The sequence below is a fragment of the Ctenopharyngodon idella genome, chromosome 10, assembly GCF_019924925.1.
Source record: "Ctenopharyngodon idella isolate HZGC_01 chromosome 10, HZGC01, whole genome shotgun sequence".
Lineage (NCBI taxonomy): Eukaryota > Metazoa > Chordata > Actinopteri > Cypriniformes > Xenocyprididae > Ctenopharyngodon > Ctenopharyngodon idella.
Window position 1 is genome coordinate 13,782,488 of NC_067229.1, and position 17,556 is coordinate 13,800,043.

The 17,556-nt window shown below is 35.8% G+C and overlaps 3 protein-coding genes across 4 annotated transcripts in view; 1 reads left to right on the plus strand and 2 right to left on the minus strand.

The window, feature by feature from the left end:
* si:ch1073-396h14.1 (disintegrin and metalloproteinase domain-containing protein 10) overlaps window positions 1–2,681 on the plus strand; it is a 29,379-nt gene extending 26,698 nt beyond the window's left edge. Inside the window, exons 13-15 of the mRNA XM_051909469.1 lie at window positions 433–532; window positions 707–927; window positions 1,430–2,681. Coding sequence (XP_051765429.1) covers window positions 433–532; window positions 707–927; window positions 1,430–1,534 — 426 coding nt within the window. The 3' untranslated portion in view covers window positions 1,535–2,681. The remainder of the gene's footprint in view (window positions 1–432; window positions 533–706; window positions 928–1,429) is intronic.
* LOC127520835 (lipoprotein lipase) lies at window positions 2,426–10,755 on the minus strand. 2 transcript variants are annotated; one of them, XM_051909472.1, is made up of 10 exons: window positions 10,634–10,755; window positions 7,974–8,158; window positions 7,699–7,878; window positions 7,476–7,587; window positions 7,154–7,387; window positions 5,965–6,207; window positions 4,513–4,633; window positions 4,209–4,415; window positions 3,726–3,821; window positions 2,426–3,643 (listed from the first exon to the last, which is right to left on the minus strand). In XM_051909472.1, exons 1-10 carry the CDS (start codon window positions 10,668–10,670, stop codon window positions 3,622–3,624), a joined length of 1,437 nt encoding a protein of 478 aa, XP_051765432.1. In that variant the 5' UTR covers window positions 10,671–10,755; the 3' UTR covers window positions 2,426–3,621. The 2 variants fall into 2 exon arrangements, with proteins under 2 accessions (XP_051765432.1, XP_051765431.1); XM_051909471.1 differs by lacking the exon at window positions 10,634–10,755 and adding an exon at window positions 8,941–9,203.
* Window positions 10,756–12,443: 1,688 nt separating this feature from the next.
* Window positions 12,444–17,246, minus strand: lpl (lipoprotein lipase). Its single transcript, XM_051909470.1, has 10 exons — window positions 16,972–17,246; window positions 15,935–16,122; window positions 15,681–15,860; window positions 15,446–15,557; window positions 14,440–14,673; window positions 14,112–14,354; window positions 13,904–14,024; window positions 13,564–13,743; window positions 13,334–13,441; window positions 12,444–13,195 (listed from the first exon to the last, which is right to left on the minus strand). The coding sequence occupies exons 1-10, from the start codon at window positions 17,075–17,077 to the stop codon at window positions 13,144–13,146; spliced, it is 1,524 nt and encodes a 507-aa protein (XP_051765430.1). The 5' UTR covers window positions 17,078–17,246; the 3' UTR covers window positions 12,444–13,143.
* Window positions 17,247–17,556: the final 310 nt, after the last annotated feature.

Genomic DNA, 17,556 nt, shown 5'->3' on the forward strand with positions numbered 1-17,556 from the left:
TTATATTCTTTTTGGCTGTGTTCACACTGTACTAATCCGATTTGGATTTCAAATACAATCTGGATTTCTACTTGCTGTCTGCATTTTGCAAGTAATGAAATCTTGTCTGGTTCAGTTAAGTCCATTTTCAGGGTATCTGCATATTTACATTGATATCTGATCAAACCACATCCAGATTTTAATCCAGTTTCAAACCACATATGGATGTAGTTTGGATCACGTTTGTTAGCATCAGATTTCATCCATTTTTAGCTATTCAGAATACAAAAAACAATTTGTGATTTTATTGAAAACAGCCCCTTTTCTTGGAACATGGAATCATTTAGGCTTAATGTGCATAGTAATGATGCAAATTGGGTGTATTTTTGTGTATTATCCTATTATACAATGTGACGTCCTCTATAACCAATGTCTTGTGGCTTGATGTCGCAGGAATGTGGCATGTCTCTCTGCACATTGTACGACATGGTGCAATGCGACTGTCCAGGAGAGAACAAGACAGAGAAATGCCACATGTGCTGCCAGCAGAGAGGTAACCACAATGTCCCGCCACAACAGAACGTGTTTACTGCTCCAAATAAATTAGATGCATAAACAGCTGTTTGCGCTGACATTACTGCTTTATAAAAACGTAAATTAAGCACATATGTTCTTGTATCCGACTTTTATTCTCCTTCTTTGGCTTTATTCTTTTTCTTCTCCATAGACAAACCTAATACCTGCGCAAGCACCACTTCTTCGGTTCTTTTGGACTACTTTGGTGGGAAACGTGTGGCTTTGGTTCCTGGATCGCCCTGCTCTGGAAACAGAGGCTACTGTGACAAGTTTAAATTCTGCCGAATCCTAGATGCTGACGGCCCAATTGCAAGGCTCAAAAATTCTTTTCTCAAATTGGATGAGTTCGATGACCTGGCCGATTGGATGAAGGTTTGTTGTTAGCATTTGAAACGGCCTAATGTAGCATGCTAGCATTTTCCATGGGCTGTTTTTTGTCTTTCCTTATGAGACAACCTTGCCAGTTTGGTGTAAAATAGTATGTAGCTTTAACATTTGTCAAATTGAGCACTAATACAAAATAGGCTACTAGTACTACTTAAAATAACTGTAACGGACCTTTCATCCACAATACTGTGAGTTGACTTGTGTTTTAGTGGTTGTTTCTAAGGCCAGTGGTACCTCAAATCATATGGCATATTGAGGAGAGCCGTGTTGGAGGTATGGGTGGGCTCTTTTGACTTGGAGCAATAAGGAACCAACTAGCAACTAAAACACTCAGAACACATTAGCAATTATATAATAGTATTCAAGCATTCACATGATCCTAGCATCGTGGTTGTGATTTTCTTCAGAATATGTAAAAATCTGTTTGGTTTTTTACTTCACTCAGTTTACTTTATATAATTTAAAACTGCTCTCTTCTCTTTCGTAGGCACATTGGTGGGCAATTCTTCTGGCTATTCTCACCATTTCAGCAGTAATGGCTGGGGTTATCTGTGTTTTTGGACAGCCCCTTGAGATTGATGACGACAGGTAAATATCTCTCCACTTGGGGCTTTCCAACTGGCAAGAAACCCCTGCAAGCAAGAAAATATTATTTTTGAGAAAACATATGAATGTTCAAAACATCTGTCTGAACACATAGACAGATACACAGCTGAGAGTCATGCTGTCCAAACATGATTTGCCTCTTTCACTCATATGTTTCACACCATTGGTCTTTACAAAGTTATTTTATCTGCAGTGCTGTTTTGAGGATTGAATACTGTCCAGCTTTTAACTATAAATCATTGATCTGATTAACTTTGTACACAATGTCACCTACATTTATTTCAGAGAAATCAAAGAACATTCTGATTTTGAGAAAGCCAAATAATCTCAACATACACAACAGATGGCTGTAGTTTCATGGAAAGCTAGCATAAACAACAGGTTTTTGGGAATGCTACAATAAAATACAGTATGTGTCAACCTGCAATGGCTTACTTTTGGTTGTCTCTGCATATTTGGTTCCTCCGGAAATCACAGGTTCAAAACAATATCAGCAAGGTCAAAATTTTGTGTTTTGCAATCTTTTGGCTATGATGAGTAATATCGCGACACCAGTTTGTTTGAGTTGCTGGATTTGCTTTCATGATTTTATCTCTTTGTGTCATCCTTGGGGTGGTTACCAAGATAAGCATAGAGAACTAGTGACATTTAAGCTTGAATGGGGTAAAAAAAGGTCAAGAACTATTTAATAGGAAATTGTAGTTGTTTTTTTTTTGTTTTTTTTTTGCATGTTCAACTGATATGAAAGTGTAAATAATTAAAATAGTGAGGCTAATTTGTATGAGTAGTATGTGCTCCAAGAAATTAAAAAAAAAAAATACATATGCAAAATGAATGTATAAAACATTTCAAGTTCAGACATTGAAAAAGGCATACATTTAGCTCAAAGATAGAATTTTTTAATAGTTTTTCACAGTGTACAGTTCATTTTATTAATGTACATAATTTTCCATGAAAAAAAAAATGTATAAAATGTTGTAGCAGTTTGTATGATGTAGTATACAGAGTAAATGTCAGTTCTAGTATTTTTATGGAATATTTTTTCCTGCTTATGAATGTTGATTACCTACATAAAGTGCAAAAGAGGAAAAAAAAGAAACTTGTACCAATAATAAAACACATTCAACACAATAGATTTTCATTTATGTTTTCATTTCCTTATGACTTTTTAGATTAACTTGATTTATTGGACTTTAAAATGTGTTTTCTGGATGTAATTATTGCTTTTGCTCATTGTTGCTCATACTAAACATTCAATATTTCAAGTGATGATATTAATGTAGGCTATTTGTTTAAATTTTCCTCAGTGCAAACGTACCATCAAAAAGTTGTCTGTGTTTACAGACAGTTTAGTCAGAAGTAAACCAAAATTCTCCCAAGAACACTGACTTTAGAGTTGTTACTTTATGATTTTATCTAATAATATTTTATCCGGAAGGGGTCCAGAACCACTGGAATTCTTATAAGGTGCAGTCACATTAGTGACAATTTTGCGGGTGAAAAGATTTGTTTATTGTCAAAAGTATAGCGATGTATGAAGCACAGATCACAGAAGTCACTATCAAACCATCATCTTTCTTTTGTTGGTGTGGAAATCTGTCGCCCCACACGATATTCCTAGTCGCATGGATTCCTACTGAAATGACTGGATTTCGCCCGCGAAAATTCGCCCAACAACGGTAAACTTGACCGCACCTTTAACATGAAACTTCTAGAGTATAATTTATTACAAAAAAAGTTTAACACAGAACAGACAGATAAGTAATGTAGTACAATGTTTTCTTGGACAGTGTTTGTAGCCAGAAGAATCAGCATCACTTATAATGATAAACTGAATTAATGACCTAATTCAAACACAAATCCATACTATTCAATGAAATCAATCACATTTCAAGGCTTTTTAAGCCTATTCCATATGATAGTACAAAAGTCCACAATCCATCTGCATGAATCACATTCATAGCAATACATTATTCAATACAGTACAGTCTCAGTGCAGTTGCAACCTTAATAAATAACATCTGTATAAATACATTTGTTGAAGTGCTTCATCAAAATCTCTTGCTAATCATTTCATTGGCTCTTCAATTTAGGCCTGTGTTGGAACAAAGAAAATTGTATATATTAATTATTTTAGATTAAATGTGAAGATTTTAATTATAGTATGCTATTATCACCTTTTAGATAAAGACCTCCATGGTTCCCTGCATTTCACGAATAAAACTTCCTGAACCGAACTTCCTGTTTGGGGATCTTTCAAACACAATACAATCCTAAAAAAAAAAAAAAAAAAATGAAGAATGAAAGTTGTTAGACACTCTGTGAATATCACTGTGTTAGACAAAACATCACATCAGGTGGCATTTAATGTAAAGAAAGCAAACTTTTTTTCAAACAAAGCATTTTGCAAAATTGAACTTTGTTAGGTTTGAAATGATAAAACAGTAGATAAGTTCAAAATGAAGACATTGTGACATTTTCTGGTTGTGAAGTGTTTCAAAGTTAATGTGATGAATTACACCTGGAGTTACTCTGTTAGAACACCTGTTCGAACTGAGGAAAAATGACTTCCTTGACCAATTCATTGAGCAAAAGTGGCTCAGAAATGTGTCCGAAAGCTTTTTAGGTTCATTATATCTAGAAAGTAGAAAGGAACATACTTTTTTTGTGTCTCCCCAGCTCTGACTCTGACTTTATGGATCTGTACGTCAGAATTTGTGGAATCTCCATACCACCACGAGGAGAGTACAGTGAGTAAAGAGGAACTGGAATCCTCCCATTTAAACTTCAGCATCAGAATATCTCCAATGTCCTTCTCGGTTACCACGAGGAATGAATGAGTCTTATTGGCAGGGATCTTCTCCTGTCTGCTTGTTGAAATAATTTAAAGATAGTTAGCAATGACATTTGATTGGTGTGAACACTATATAGTTGTCTTTATAAGATATAAGATTGATTACTCACACATTCAACCTGAGATCTTCTGCTTCACCATTGGTACCGTAAAGTGAGACTGTCAGGGCTAGTTCCGTCTCTAATTGATTTATTTTTCCAAGGAAGTTGATTTTCAGCTGATAGTGAAAAACTATGAAAATAAAAAATTTCCAAATATTGTAGCACCCACAACCAGGTTTATTGTCGTTAACTAAAGTGCCCCTAATATGCTATTTTAAAGGTTCCTTATTTTGTCTTAGAGGTCTCCTACAATAGGTTTACATGCATCCAAGGTCAAAAATCACTTTTATTTTCTCACAATATACATTGCAGCATTACCTCTTTTCTCACAGTGTCTGAAACGGTTCGATAAAGGTCTTAGGGGTCCCCTCCTTTCCGAGAGCCTACTCTGCATTCGTGAAGCAGAAAATCATGACTTCTTGATGTGTTGACAACATGAACTAATATATTCCAGGCCTCAGCTCAGGGCAGGGCAAAGTAGACATTGCTCGAAGCAGCCAATGAAAACCACAGGCTGGCATTATGCAAATGTGTTACAAACCCTAACATTGTGTTAAAAATATTTGCAGTGTTACAGATTTGTAACACATCCTGATACAAACATACGTAGGTTTGTAACACATTTGCAGGGTTACAAGTTTGTAACGCATCCTGATACAAACCTACATAGGTTTTTTTTACACATTTGCAGGGTTACAGATTTGTAACACATCCTGATACAAACCTACTTAGGTTTGTAACACATTTGCAGGGTTACAAGTTTGTAACTTACATCCTGATACAAACCTACGAAGGTTTGTAACATTTGCAGTGTTACAAGTTTGTAACACATCCTGATACAAACCTACATAGGTTTGTAACACATTTGCAGGGTTACAAGTTTGTAACTTACATCCTGATACAAACCTATATAGGTTTTGTACACATTTGCAGTGTTACAGCTTTGTAACTTGCATCCTGTTACAAACCTTTTTGGATGTGAGACTGAAATTACCATTTTTTGTTTTTTACCGTTAAATTATGACTCATTTCTGGCAGTTCAGAATTGGTTCTTTCTTTGATTTTTGATATACTCTTGATTTTTTGAAACTTTTTTGTAGACCTTTAATATTCACAAATAGCTTTATTACACGAAAGGTAATATCCGAGAAAGCATAATTGGGGCACTTTAAATAAAACCATAAAAAACATTCATTACTTGAAATAAAACATTTACTAAACATTTAATAAAATGAAATATATATATATAAAAATGTAAACTTATTTTGTATTTCAGCTAGTTGCCATCACAACATTTCTCCATTTTGCTTAAAGTTGAAGCACTAAAATAACTAAAACTAAATAAATTAAAAGTTAATAAAAACTAAACTGTATAGACATTTAAAAAACAATAAAAAACTAAAACTCGAAAATGAAATAGAAATTATAAAAGTAAAATCTAAAATATAATTTGACACTCACCTCTGAATGGCATGGAGCCTCGTGTCTTGGTGAACATCTTGACACTTCGTGCCTTCCGGACTTTTCTGACTTTGTAGCCCACGGTGTTGCAACGGTTTTTGCGACATTGGAGGCACATGCCGCGGTCGAACATGTCATTGCTCCCGCAGCTGTACGCCCTGCTAGCTTCCTCCTCGTTCAGCAGGGAATCGATGAACAGATGGATGGACCTCTCATGCTCGCATCTGATGGCATTATTCATGGCTAAGGGTATTAATGAAACATAAATGATATGATTTTAAACTTTACAGTCACACAAGTAAATATCTTGGTTCTTAGCAGAGATGAATGATTCCATTGTCGAAAAGGTTGCATCACTTGTAGCAAAGGTTTGTTGTAAGTTGCCAAAACAAATTAGAAAGCCAGATTATGAAAAATGTGATTATGAAATGCTGTCACAACCTCTTGATACATAACTAATCTCTTTCCATCTTGTGGAAAGTTACAAATAACAAACATTTCTAGAAAATGAGTGTCATGGCTAAAAATGCTAAAAAAAACCAACATATTTTATTTGGAAAAAATAGCATTGCTACGATAAATCAGCATTTATTATTAATTAAAAATTGAATTTTTAATAAATATAAAGTCATTTCTTTTACATTTTTATAATTTATATTAAATTGTAGTCTTTTTATATATAATTTGTGTGTGGGTGAATATTTTACAAAATAATATTTTATTTTGTGTTATTAGGATTTATGGTCAGCATAAATTGTTAATTTAAAACAAAAAAAATACATTATTTTAAATAAATTATACATTTTATTAAAATCTCACAACATGTAATATATAAAAATATTTTAAATAATATTGGTTTTAGGATTTATGATAAATCAGTATTTAGAATTTATTATAAAAATAAGAAAATGTATTATATTAATTGTCATATTTAAGTATTTTCTATTAAAATTTTTTAATATTTAATAATTTTTCAAATTTAAAAAATAGTAATCTTCTTAAATAAATATATTTTTATATGTCAAATTGCTACGATGCTACAATCAACTTTTCAACAATCAACAATTCAAGAACCAATGGCCCCATGTGCATGTATGCTTACTCATCCTATATATTTTCAATCAATTTTGGTGAAATATTTAGGTAAATGGTTATCAAACATTTAAACATCCCAGATCAGGGTCTTTACCAAGTATTCCATAACTGGCAATTTTCTCCAGAGCTCCTCTCAAATTGCAGCCAGGCTGGAAGTTTCCTCCATTAGGGTATATATCTACATGGCCGACCGGCTGCTCGATACCGATACTGAAACCCAGAGAACCTCGGGTGAATGTGTGAAGGACATCTACAAAATGGGCATCATCTGGGGACAGCCGTCTGTGGGCGTGGACCCCTTCAAAGTCCGGCCCAGCAGGGTCTAGACCTGCAAAAACCCCAAATCGTTGTCCCATATACGGTGCATTTAAGACTTGTCATAAGATTTATTTCCAAAAGAAAGCCAGTGAACCTACCTGTGATTCTACCAACTTTATTTGTTGTATGACTTCCTGCAAAACCCGCAACATGGGCGCCAAGACTGTAGCCAATGAGGTGCAACTTCTCCAGAGGAATGTTGGCAGTCTCCTTATGAATTATGTATGAACACAATAAAACAAATTAGCAATCGACAATAACAATATGCGCAACGTGAGTATGATTATGATAATTTGCCTGATTTGATTTGCTAACACAAACCTCTAGCCAGTCTATGAAGAGTCCAATCTCTTGTCCCACCATCTTTGTGTTTTGTGCTGCCACCACATAATGGTTCTGCGCCATGTCCAACCAGTCCACGACAATGACATTAGAGTTTTTCTCCCGGTCATAAAGTGCGGCAACCAGTTTCTCAACCCAGCTCTCAAACAATCCACTTACCTAAAGGGAAAGAGCTAAATTAACACTAACATACATGGGACGGCTTGAAAAAAATCAGATGAATTTATTAAATGTGTGTAAAAGTGTTGATTTACCGTCCACCCGTGAATGACTAGAAAGGTTTTTGAAGTGTTGTTGAAGTTGCAGCTGTTGAGAGTCTCTGGTTTGCCAAGTACAATGTAACACACATCATCATCTGGTTGGGATGGGTTTCTCAGAGAAAACTTGACATTGGCTTTGTTGACATCTGACAGGCCCCTTAGATCTTTCAGGAAATTACCTATGTAAAGGTAATAGCCATTGAAAAAAAATATATAATCAAATTAAAAATGTAAAATAATACAATAAAATAATGAAATATAACAGTCAAAAAGTCAAATTAAAATGTAATATCAAATAAAAAATGTTAGTTTTTTATAATTATAAAAAGTATGTTATGAAAATTCTACATTATAATTATAAAAAAAATTAAAATAAATATTAAATAATAAATAATATATATATATATATATATATATATATATATATATATATATATATAATAAAATATTTAATAATAAAAAAATTTAAATAAAAAGGCATTAGGAATTGGCAATGTCATTAAATTAAATTAAATTTAATTTAATAATAATACAAAAAAATATTTATGCTTCAGGTGTAACATGCATGTTTTATAAAACAGGTTACAAGAGGACAGTAATTATTTCCATAGTTCAACTCAGCTGACATACAAAGTGGGTGGAGCCATGCCATGGTATATTTACTATACACTATTATTACAGCTTTAATCGATGATTTAATCCTCTAATTAAAACATCAACTAACATCTGGTTGACTCGAAGAAATGTCAAGTAAATGGACCAGCGTCTTCTACATGCTAATTCATGGATTTAATACCTCAGACAGATGCCGGATATTAAAGATTTCCCATGAAAACGCAGGATTTGCGGTAGTAGTTAAAAACGCAGACATTAAAAATTAAAGAAACGCACCGCGTCTAAATAAAATAACGCCTCAGGTTTTCCGAATTCCTTTCTCATGCAGCATCAACAAACATCTTACCAAAGACTCCGTTCGAGAAGTTTTCTTCCTCCAGAGCAGCGACGAACAGACCAGTGAAGCTTAATACGAGCCACGAAACGCATTGGAATGAGAAAATGTTCATATCTTTTCTGCGTAAACTTTGTGCACTTGTGACCTTCGCCAATTCCTATCGCGCGCGCAGGCTGATATAAACTGAGAAAATAAAATATTTCCAAACTCCTGGTGCTGTTTGAAAACCTGGCAAATGAAATCTGAGCCTCGGACTTCAGTTATGTTCCTAAATAGCACTACTAATAGCACCATTGGTCTCAGCCCACAGGCGGGGTAATACGGTCACACATTTGTTGATAGTCAGGAGCTGTCGATGTCGAAGTTTTACCATAATACAATATGCAGTTGTCACCTTGAACTAACTTTTCTTTCTTTCTTTCTAATATAAATACATTTAAAATGTTTCACAATATTTCCATTTTTACTGTATTTTTGATCAAATAAATGCAGCCTTGGCTAGCATTAGAGACTTCTTTCATAAACAAAAAAATCTTAATTATTCAAAACTTTTGACCAGTAGTGTGTATATGGGTACGGGGCCCAGAAACTGCATTTAGCTTAGGTTGAATAACTAAATGGGTCAGATAACAGGTTATGTCAATATTCATGCAAAATATTATAGAGAAGAGTGAAAAAACAAAACATAAATACAAAAATACATTTTTACTTAAAATTTTCTCTTTCCTTGTCATTTGAGACAATAAAGATTTATAACTCATTATGTGCCAGTACCCTAAATGCTCTTTGCACACATTGTGTCAATCACATCATAACACTTGGACCCTGCCAAAACTCTCAATGACAACTGCGTTGTGGTCATTCCTTTCGTTTGTTATAACGTAACAAGGACCAGGCACTAGAGTTGCTGCTATCATCCAAAATGTTCTTCAAGAACAAAAACATAACTAATGACCTGTCACATGCTCTTTAGCAGATGGAAACAGTTCTAGAAATCATTCTCCACCATACATGAACTCAGAGGTTAAATATGATTTCCCAGAAGAATTTGAGTGTGATAAGCCAAAATGAGATTTATCTTAACATTTTTTCCACTATTCGTGAAATGTTGCCAGAAGAAGAGTATATGCCAAAAATTCAACACTGAAGTCTCCTTGCAGAAGATTCTGACTAATGAAAGTATCGGAATGCTGTATTTTCATTCCAAGAACTCCATTCCATGAAAAGGGGTGGGTATCTTGAAAAACAAGCTCCTTGTGTTTTGATTCGAGGTTACTACACGCAAGTCGCTCTCTCACTAAACAATGTGAGTCATTTGAGTGTTTTACACACACATGTTGTTATTTGAATGGATGACTCACATAACATCTTATATGAATGGAGCCAACGTAAACAAAACAATTACAGGTAGTAGTCATTTTGATGACTTTTTATTAGATTAGATTAATTTAAATGAAATTTAATTTTATTAGATTACATATATTTAAACAACATCTATAGAGATTGAGGTCTTGCCCAAAAAGTCAAGCTTTCCCAGATTTCTGTTGATGCTGTGAAATTACCAGCCAATTTCAAAATAGTTTTAATTTGTTTATCTAAAACACTCATTTAAAATGAGATTCAGTGTCACTATTAAAGCATTTAGGTGAATTTTAAAGGGTTAGTTCACCCAAAAATTAAAATTCTGTCATTATTTACTCACCCTCATGTCGTTCCACACCCGTGAGACTTTTGTTCATCTTCAGAACACAAATGAAGATCTTTTTGATGAAATCTGAGAGCTTTCTGTCCCTCCATTGACAGCCTACGTAACTACCACTTTCAAGCCCTAGAAAGGTAGTAAAGACATCATATAAGTAATTCATGTGACTACAGTTGTTTAACCAAGTGTTTTATTTGTGCAAAAAAACATAATTTACCACTTTATTTACAAAATATTATATCTCCAATGCACATTCATGCAACAACGTCTGCTCTCGCATCAACATTTTATAAAATTGAGGTTAAACCACTGGAGTCGCATGGATTACTTTTATGATGTCTTTCCTGCCTTTCTGAGGCATGAGGGTGAGTAATTAAAGGTGGACTCAGTAGAATTTCAAATACACTGTTTGGAAGTTAGTTGGGCCGACACCAACAACAAATGTGTAACCAATCAGCATTAGGGGGCGTATAACAGTCGAGGAGAGAGAACGAGCAAGAGGGCGATTTGAAAATAAGAAAAAAAAACAACTGCAGAACGAGAGATGGGACACAATACAAAAGCTCAAAAGAATATCACTGGAATGAAGGGTTATGACTGGGCAAGCGCTTTAGAAAAGCTTTCCAGCGCTGGAGAGAGCTAAGTGGGAAGGCCTGAAAAATGCTGCTTTGATTCCTTCTCATGTGAGTAACACGGATTTGATTGTCTGGAGCTGCTGTGCTGTTGGCGACTAACAACGAACTCTTGTTTGTATTTACTCTTGTGTACTGTACGTTCATTTTTTGTGCTTCCTTGTTGTTCGTTCATCATCTGCGCTTCATTTTTTGTGAAGCATTTTGTTGCCATCCACTCTCGCATTGAGTATGTAACAGCGGCCAGATACTGAGAGTTGTGCAGGTAAACCACTGCACACTGACGACCGCTACAGAATGCGGTGCTTAGCGTCATTAGTAGTGCACTCGCCTCACCTGCCAGCAGCAGACGGTCCGGGGTTTGAGACCGACTCAGAGCAGGGTGGTTAGGAATGGAGTGTGAGTTTTGGAGGCGGAGCAATGAAGAGAGGGGTGGGTTTGTTTGGGTTGATTTCAAATATCAACAATGTCCAACAGTGTTTGTCAAAATCTACTGATCCCAACTTTAATGACAGAATTGTCATTTATGGGTGAACTAACCCTTTAATACAGACACATTTGCACATAAAATAAAGAATGTGACGTTTTAAATTAAAAATCTTAAGTGCTCATACATAGCGTGATGTAATGTTTATTAAAATGACATCATACAGTGCACGGCTTATAGATTCATATGATCACAACAGGTGACCAAATACTGATCAGTTCCAGTAACTTCATCCAGTCATGTTTGTTTATAAAAATAGAGTCTACATGACTCAAAAGAGCACTCCAGAAACATGTAATACATATATTATGTGCTTAATATACAAATATATACATTCATTAAATAGGGAAAAGGTACATTTTTGATGTATTTGTGGATATTATGTGGGGCAGTCAACCTCGTCAGGCTTGGAAAACTGTGACCGTTATTTTTTAGATTAAATGCTTGTTTTACTTCTTGGCTGTGTGAACGAAAGTAGTTTCATGCCTCATTACTTTTAACAAAATCCATACGAAGACAACCTTTGAGGTGCTTTGAAAGGGGTGATGAGAAGCAAAACAAAAGTGGCAGAATTGTTTGTTGATTTTGCTCGTTTTACCAAACAAAACTGAATCAAATGGAGGCAAAGCCTTTAAAGTGACCTGTGCCAGACCCAATAACCCAAGAAATGAAAGGTAGACATTTGAAGAGCTGTTTTTAAGTATATATAATGACAATTACAAATATTTACAGTAATCATTTCATCTTCATTCAGTAGAGAGAGAATCTGGTCCCATTTTTTGTTAAAGCATTTCATTGAGACTGACTGAAGGCTGCAACAAAGGCAAATCTGAAAGTTTTGCTTTCAGAACTGAGGCAAAGAGGATTAGCATAGCTAGGAAACCGCTTTGGTACAACCTAATTCACAGTACAACCAAACAAACAGCTAAATTACCTAGATGTTTAGTCTCTAAGTGGAATTTCAAGAGTAATACTGATAAACCAAACGAATAGTAACATGTTTCGAATGGCATCTTTCTCCAGAAAGGAAAGTCTCTTTGGTAGACAACTAGCACACCCTGTTAACTAAGTGCAAGTCCTTTCAGACTAAAACTGATTACTTGTATAAATATATTGCATAGAGACATGATTATCATTTTATGGATTAAATGAGTTCATTAAAGATTGTCTCACAAGACCTGCAATGTGTCTTGAGCAGTATCCGAAGTGATTTTTTGTTTTAAAACTGCACAGCAGTAACATTTTCAAGATGCTTGCAGGATGTGTTTCTGGATTTGGGTCGGGTGAAGGTTACGAGTCCGAATATATGGGAGAAGTCAGTTTCTACCATTCCAGTTTCCCTGGCAGATTCCGTGCCAGATCCCAGCAGAGGTGGATATCAACGTGCGCCTTTACTCTGTGTTCTGTTTGAACAAACTTCCGTGCATCTTCAACTTGTGCAATCTGCCAGAGTAAAGTGCAGAGGGTTTAGTTAAACAAAACCCACCACAACAAATAAAACAAGAACATAACAACTGAACGGGGAAGGTCATTTTATGGAGCTGTATCAATAGATCGGGTGGACAGCAGATGGAAATTTACCTCTGGTTTTTGCGGCTCGACTGGGCTTCTTTGTTTTTCACGAAGATGGCGGCCTCACCTCCACGGGAAAGGTAGGAAAATTCACCTTCTTTTGCACTGAAGATGACCCTGGATCAACAAAGACATGAATTTTACATTTTGAGGTAATCTTAATTATTAAAGGTATAAAATAAAAGTAAATGCAATAAAATGCACAATAGTAATATAATAGAAAAAGTGTCTTTGCTTACTTAGATTGTGTCTCTCCTGATTTGATGCGTAATTTGCGAATGTGAAAGGTATCAGGGTTCCACCAGGGCCAGCTGATGAGGGAGTCTTTCTCCCAGAGAAGTTTTACCATCAGCAGCTCTCCGATGTCTGTATCCGTGGTCAAAAGGAAGGACACAGTGGAGTTTGTGTTTAAAGCAGGCCTGTGGAATCAAAAACCATCTGTAACATCATGACCTTTTTTTGGTACTTAAGATCACTGAAATCAGTAAAACCAAGGAAAAATCTCTGTATCTTAGTAAACATCTTAACATAGCATTTTTAGGCTTTTGGTAGTTCATTCAGAACCTGCTGTTAACTTACATAACGTAAGGGATATTCTCCTTCTCGCCGTGGATTCCATACAATGAGATCTTTATGGGCTGGTCGGTGTAGCTTATTTTGCTCTTGCTGAAGAAGTGGACCTTCACTTGATAATGGAAAACTGTGGGAAGATGGTTATATTAAGAAAGGAGATATATATATATATATATATACACAAGTAAATAAATAAATCTTTGGTGCTCCTCACCTTTATATGGCATCATGTCTCTGGTCTTCATATACATTCTGCTGCTCCTGCGTGTGCGAATTTTGTTCACACCATATCCCACCTTGTTGCAGCGATTCTTGCGGCAGCTGAGGCACATGCCTTTGTTGAAGCTCTCTTTGGAGCTGCAGCGGTAAGCCAAGCTTTGTTGCTCCTGGTTCACCAGTGAGTCGATGAACAGGTGGATGGCGCGCTCATGAGAGCACTTCACGATCTGATCCATGTCTGTGGAGAACAGAGAAAAAAAAGTAAGCTTTGTGATTTTGAATTCTAAGAACGTCTGAGGAGGACAATGGGAGGACAAACGCACTTCTTAAACCAGTAGTGGCCACCATCAACATAGTGTTCTGGAGGTCACAGCCAGGTTGGAAGGTTCCACCATTGGGGTAGATGTCTATGTGGCCCACTGGCCTCTGAATCCCAATACTGCGATCTGGAGAGCCGCGAGTGTTGGTGTGAAGAACGTCCACGAAAAGGGCATCATCTGGGGAAAGAGTGCTTTGGGCATCTGCGTACTCAAAGCTAGGGCCAGCGGGATCCATGCCTGAAAATCCAAGAAGATTGACCCATTTTAATTTTAATGCATTTTTAAGGGTTTGAATGTTAAAATCGAAACTTGACACCCTGAAGTCCCAAATATACTTTAAGCAAAATCGAAGAACAAACTGCGGTGATGTAATTTCGAACAAAATCAGGCCAAAATGAAGTTTGTTTGGAGTTTGGAGTAACAGATTGCCAAAGCAAACTTTACAAGAAGAGTTTACTACGGCTGGTAAACACCTCTGAACTACCATTGGTCCGTAGCGATTATGAAATTGGTAGGCGTGGCTCTGAGGCTTCGCTTTCTTTGATGTGGAAATCTTCTCTGGTTCATTTCTTCCATTAGGTCCCTCAAGGTCAGATGCGAGTAAAAACATGATCACACTGGAGAGCAACTTTATAGCAGAAATTGAAGTTGTACTTCTAATTGAAAGCGACACTGACACAAATTGTTCATGTTTAATACCTCTAAACTGCTTGATTTTAAGCAATCTATTGTATGAAGTATATAAATAAATGTGACGTTACTTGATTGGAGAGCCGAATTGCAGAGCTGGTGCAAACATATTTACGTCACTATTTCTTTAGGGAAAGCATGCACCACACATTTACATATTCATCTAAATGCTTCTCTCAGCAGTGTGGGCGACATCAAGATGTTCACTAACAGTATACCGCTGCTCACGTATTTTAGACTTCTTCTTACCCCTAAGCAAAGAACGAAAAAGAACTTTGCCATGAGTATATTGGGGCCTTAAGAAACAAAATCAAGTTACCTGTGATTCTGTTAACCTTATGTTTGGTGAGAAGGCCAGCGATTCCTGCTACATGAGCACCAAGACTGAAGCCCAACAGATGCAGTTTCTCCCAAGGATAGTCAATCTCAGCCTGGATTAAGAAACGAGACATGCAAGATAAAGTTTACTGCAGAAAACAAACTCTATATCTTCATTAAATGCTCTTTCTTGTCACCTTGACAGAGCACAAAACATCTCAGAGTGTTTGACATACCTGTAACCAGTTGACAAACATGGCCACATCCTTGCCCACTAGTTTGGTGTAGGCAGCTGACGTTGGGTAATGTTGTTGCGCACGGGACAACCAGTCCACCACAATCACATTGGCTGTTGGCTCTCGTTCATACAGGGCTGTTACCAGTTTGGGAACCCAGCTCTCAAACATACCGGTGACCTGAGATGAAATCATTCACGTCATGCTTTGCACATTCATTTAACGACTTCAACAAGTGTAGGAGAAGCACTTACCGACCATCCATGAATAACTATGAAAGTCTTGGAGTCTGGATTGAAGTTACACTCTTTGATTGTTTGGGGTTGACCTGGAACTATGTAGCACAGATCTTCTTCGGGTTCTTCGCTAATTCTAAAGGAAAACTTGGACTCAATGTCGGTGAGGTCCATCATCCATTCTGTGGCATTTTGCATTAAGTTACCTGTCCAAAACCAGATCAACAATAAGTTTTTTCCATATACAACACACTAAGTGCTGCTTATATTAAATGCTTTTACTTGTAAGCTGCTTATAATTATTTAAATTAACGTTTTAAAGAAGCTTATCTTGCATGTGCTTATACTTTTTCCGTTTTTTTTTTTTTTTTTTTTTTTTGTATATGAGGAATTATTTCCAAATGGCTAGCCTGGATCCTTTCCCAGTGCTTGACTGATTATACATAAAAAATGCTTTGATATAATGTCCTTCAGTATGTCTCCATAACTCACTGTTCTAGCATGTCAAATACATGTAAACAAAGCCCCAGACAACCATTTGACCTACCTTTAACAGATAATTACTATGCATATCGTTAAAAGTCAACAAATTCTACTTGTTTTTAAGATAAGTGTTATAAATTGTTTAGTAAATGGTATGTTTAATAAATATATTAATAATAAATGGTACTTAAAAATACAAAAGATTAATAAAAACAAGAAAAATGGGGGTTTATAGAATCTTAATATTTTTGCACCACCAAACATGGTCTATATATATATATATATATATATATATATATATATATTCTGTGTAAATATAAAGGTATACATTTATATGAAGAAAAAAAAACTCATGCAGGAGAAATAAACACATGCCTCCTGACTCCTGCGATCACTGATCCACTGGTAAGATCGCTTGTGCATTTTTGTGCATATTGATGTTTATTATGCGACTGCCTCATCAAAAATATTCAGTCAGCTAGGCGCCGGAAAAGTGAACGTTTAACACTTTTTAAACTTTATAAACAAGTTTCATTCTATGATTTTATGAAACAAATAAGCGTTATACTTACTAAAATCGGTAGATTCACTCGTTGGCTCAATTGTGGTTTCAAAACCCGAGCAAATGTAGGCGAAATACATCCATGATATAAAACAAGCGCTGCTTACTCTCCCCATTTTAATAGAATTATAATGATCACGGATGCAGCAGCTTATTAATTTGTATTAGAAGCCGTTGAGATCCGGGTATTTAAATTGTTACAGCAGATTAATATTCCAGTTGGGGGTAGCAGCTGCTTTGGATATGTTATGTCCAGAGTTTCTCTCAAGACTTTAAATCAGTACCGCTAGAAGCGTGTCTTTATCTTGCACTGAGGGACCGTATGCAAATTGGCGTAATTCTATTTGTCGAAAGAGGCAGGGTAAGGCCTGATGTGACCAATAAAAAACCAAGAACCCCCACACTGACTCTTCACTTACAATTACAAATCTGTAAAGTTGTGAGGCCCCTGAGAGTCTTCAAGCAAATCAATTTCTCAAGGTCTTTCTTTCAGTTCCTTCTTATTTTGGGGGTCAAAGTCATGACGCCCTTAACATTACAAATGCAAAAAACGCAATACACATAGTATACACATTTAATAAAAAATTAAATATTA

Excerpts from the sequence above, each read along its gene's own strand:
- LOC127520835 (XM_051909471.1), bottom strand. The coding sequence starts at position 9,043 with ATGAACATTTTCTCATTCCAATGCGTTTCGTGGCTCGTATTAAGCTTC. Across the intron at positions 7,879-7,973 it reads TAGTCATTCACGGGTGGACG|GTAAGTGGATTGTTTGAGAG; the intron begins GTAAATCAACAC and ends CTTTCCCTTTAG. Across the intron at positions 4,634-5,964 it reads AGGCTCCATGCCATTCAGAG|TTTTTCACTATCAGCTGAAA; the intron begins GTGAGTGTCAAA and ends TTATTTTCATAG.
- lpl (XM_051909470.1), bottom strand. The coding sequence starts at position 17,077 with ATGGGGAGAGTAAGCAGCGCTTGTTTTATATCATGGATGTATTTCGCC. Across the intron at positions 14,674-15,445 it reads TAAGGTTAACAGAATCACAG|GCATGGATCCCGCTGGCCCT; the intron begins GTAACTTGATTT and ends TTGGATTTTCAG. Across the intron at positions 13,744-13,903 it reads GAGAATATCCCTTACGTTAT|GCCTGCTTTAAACACAAACT; the intron begins GTAAGTTAACAG and ends TTGATTCCACAG.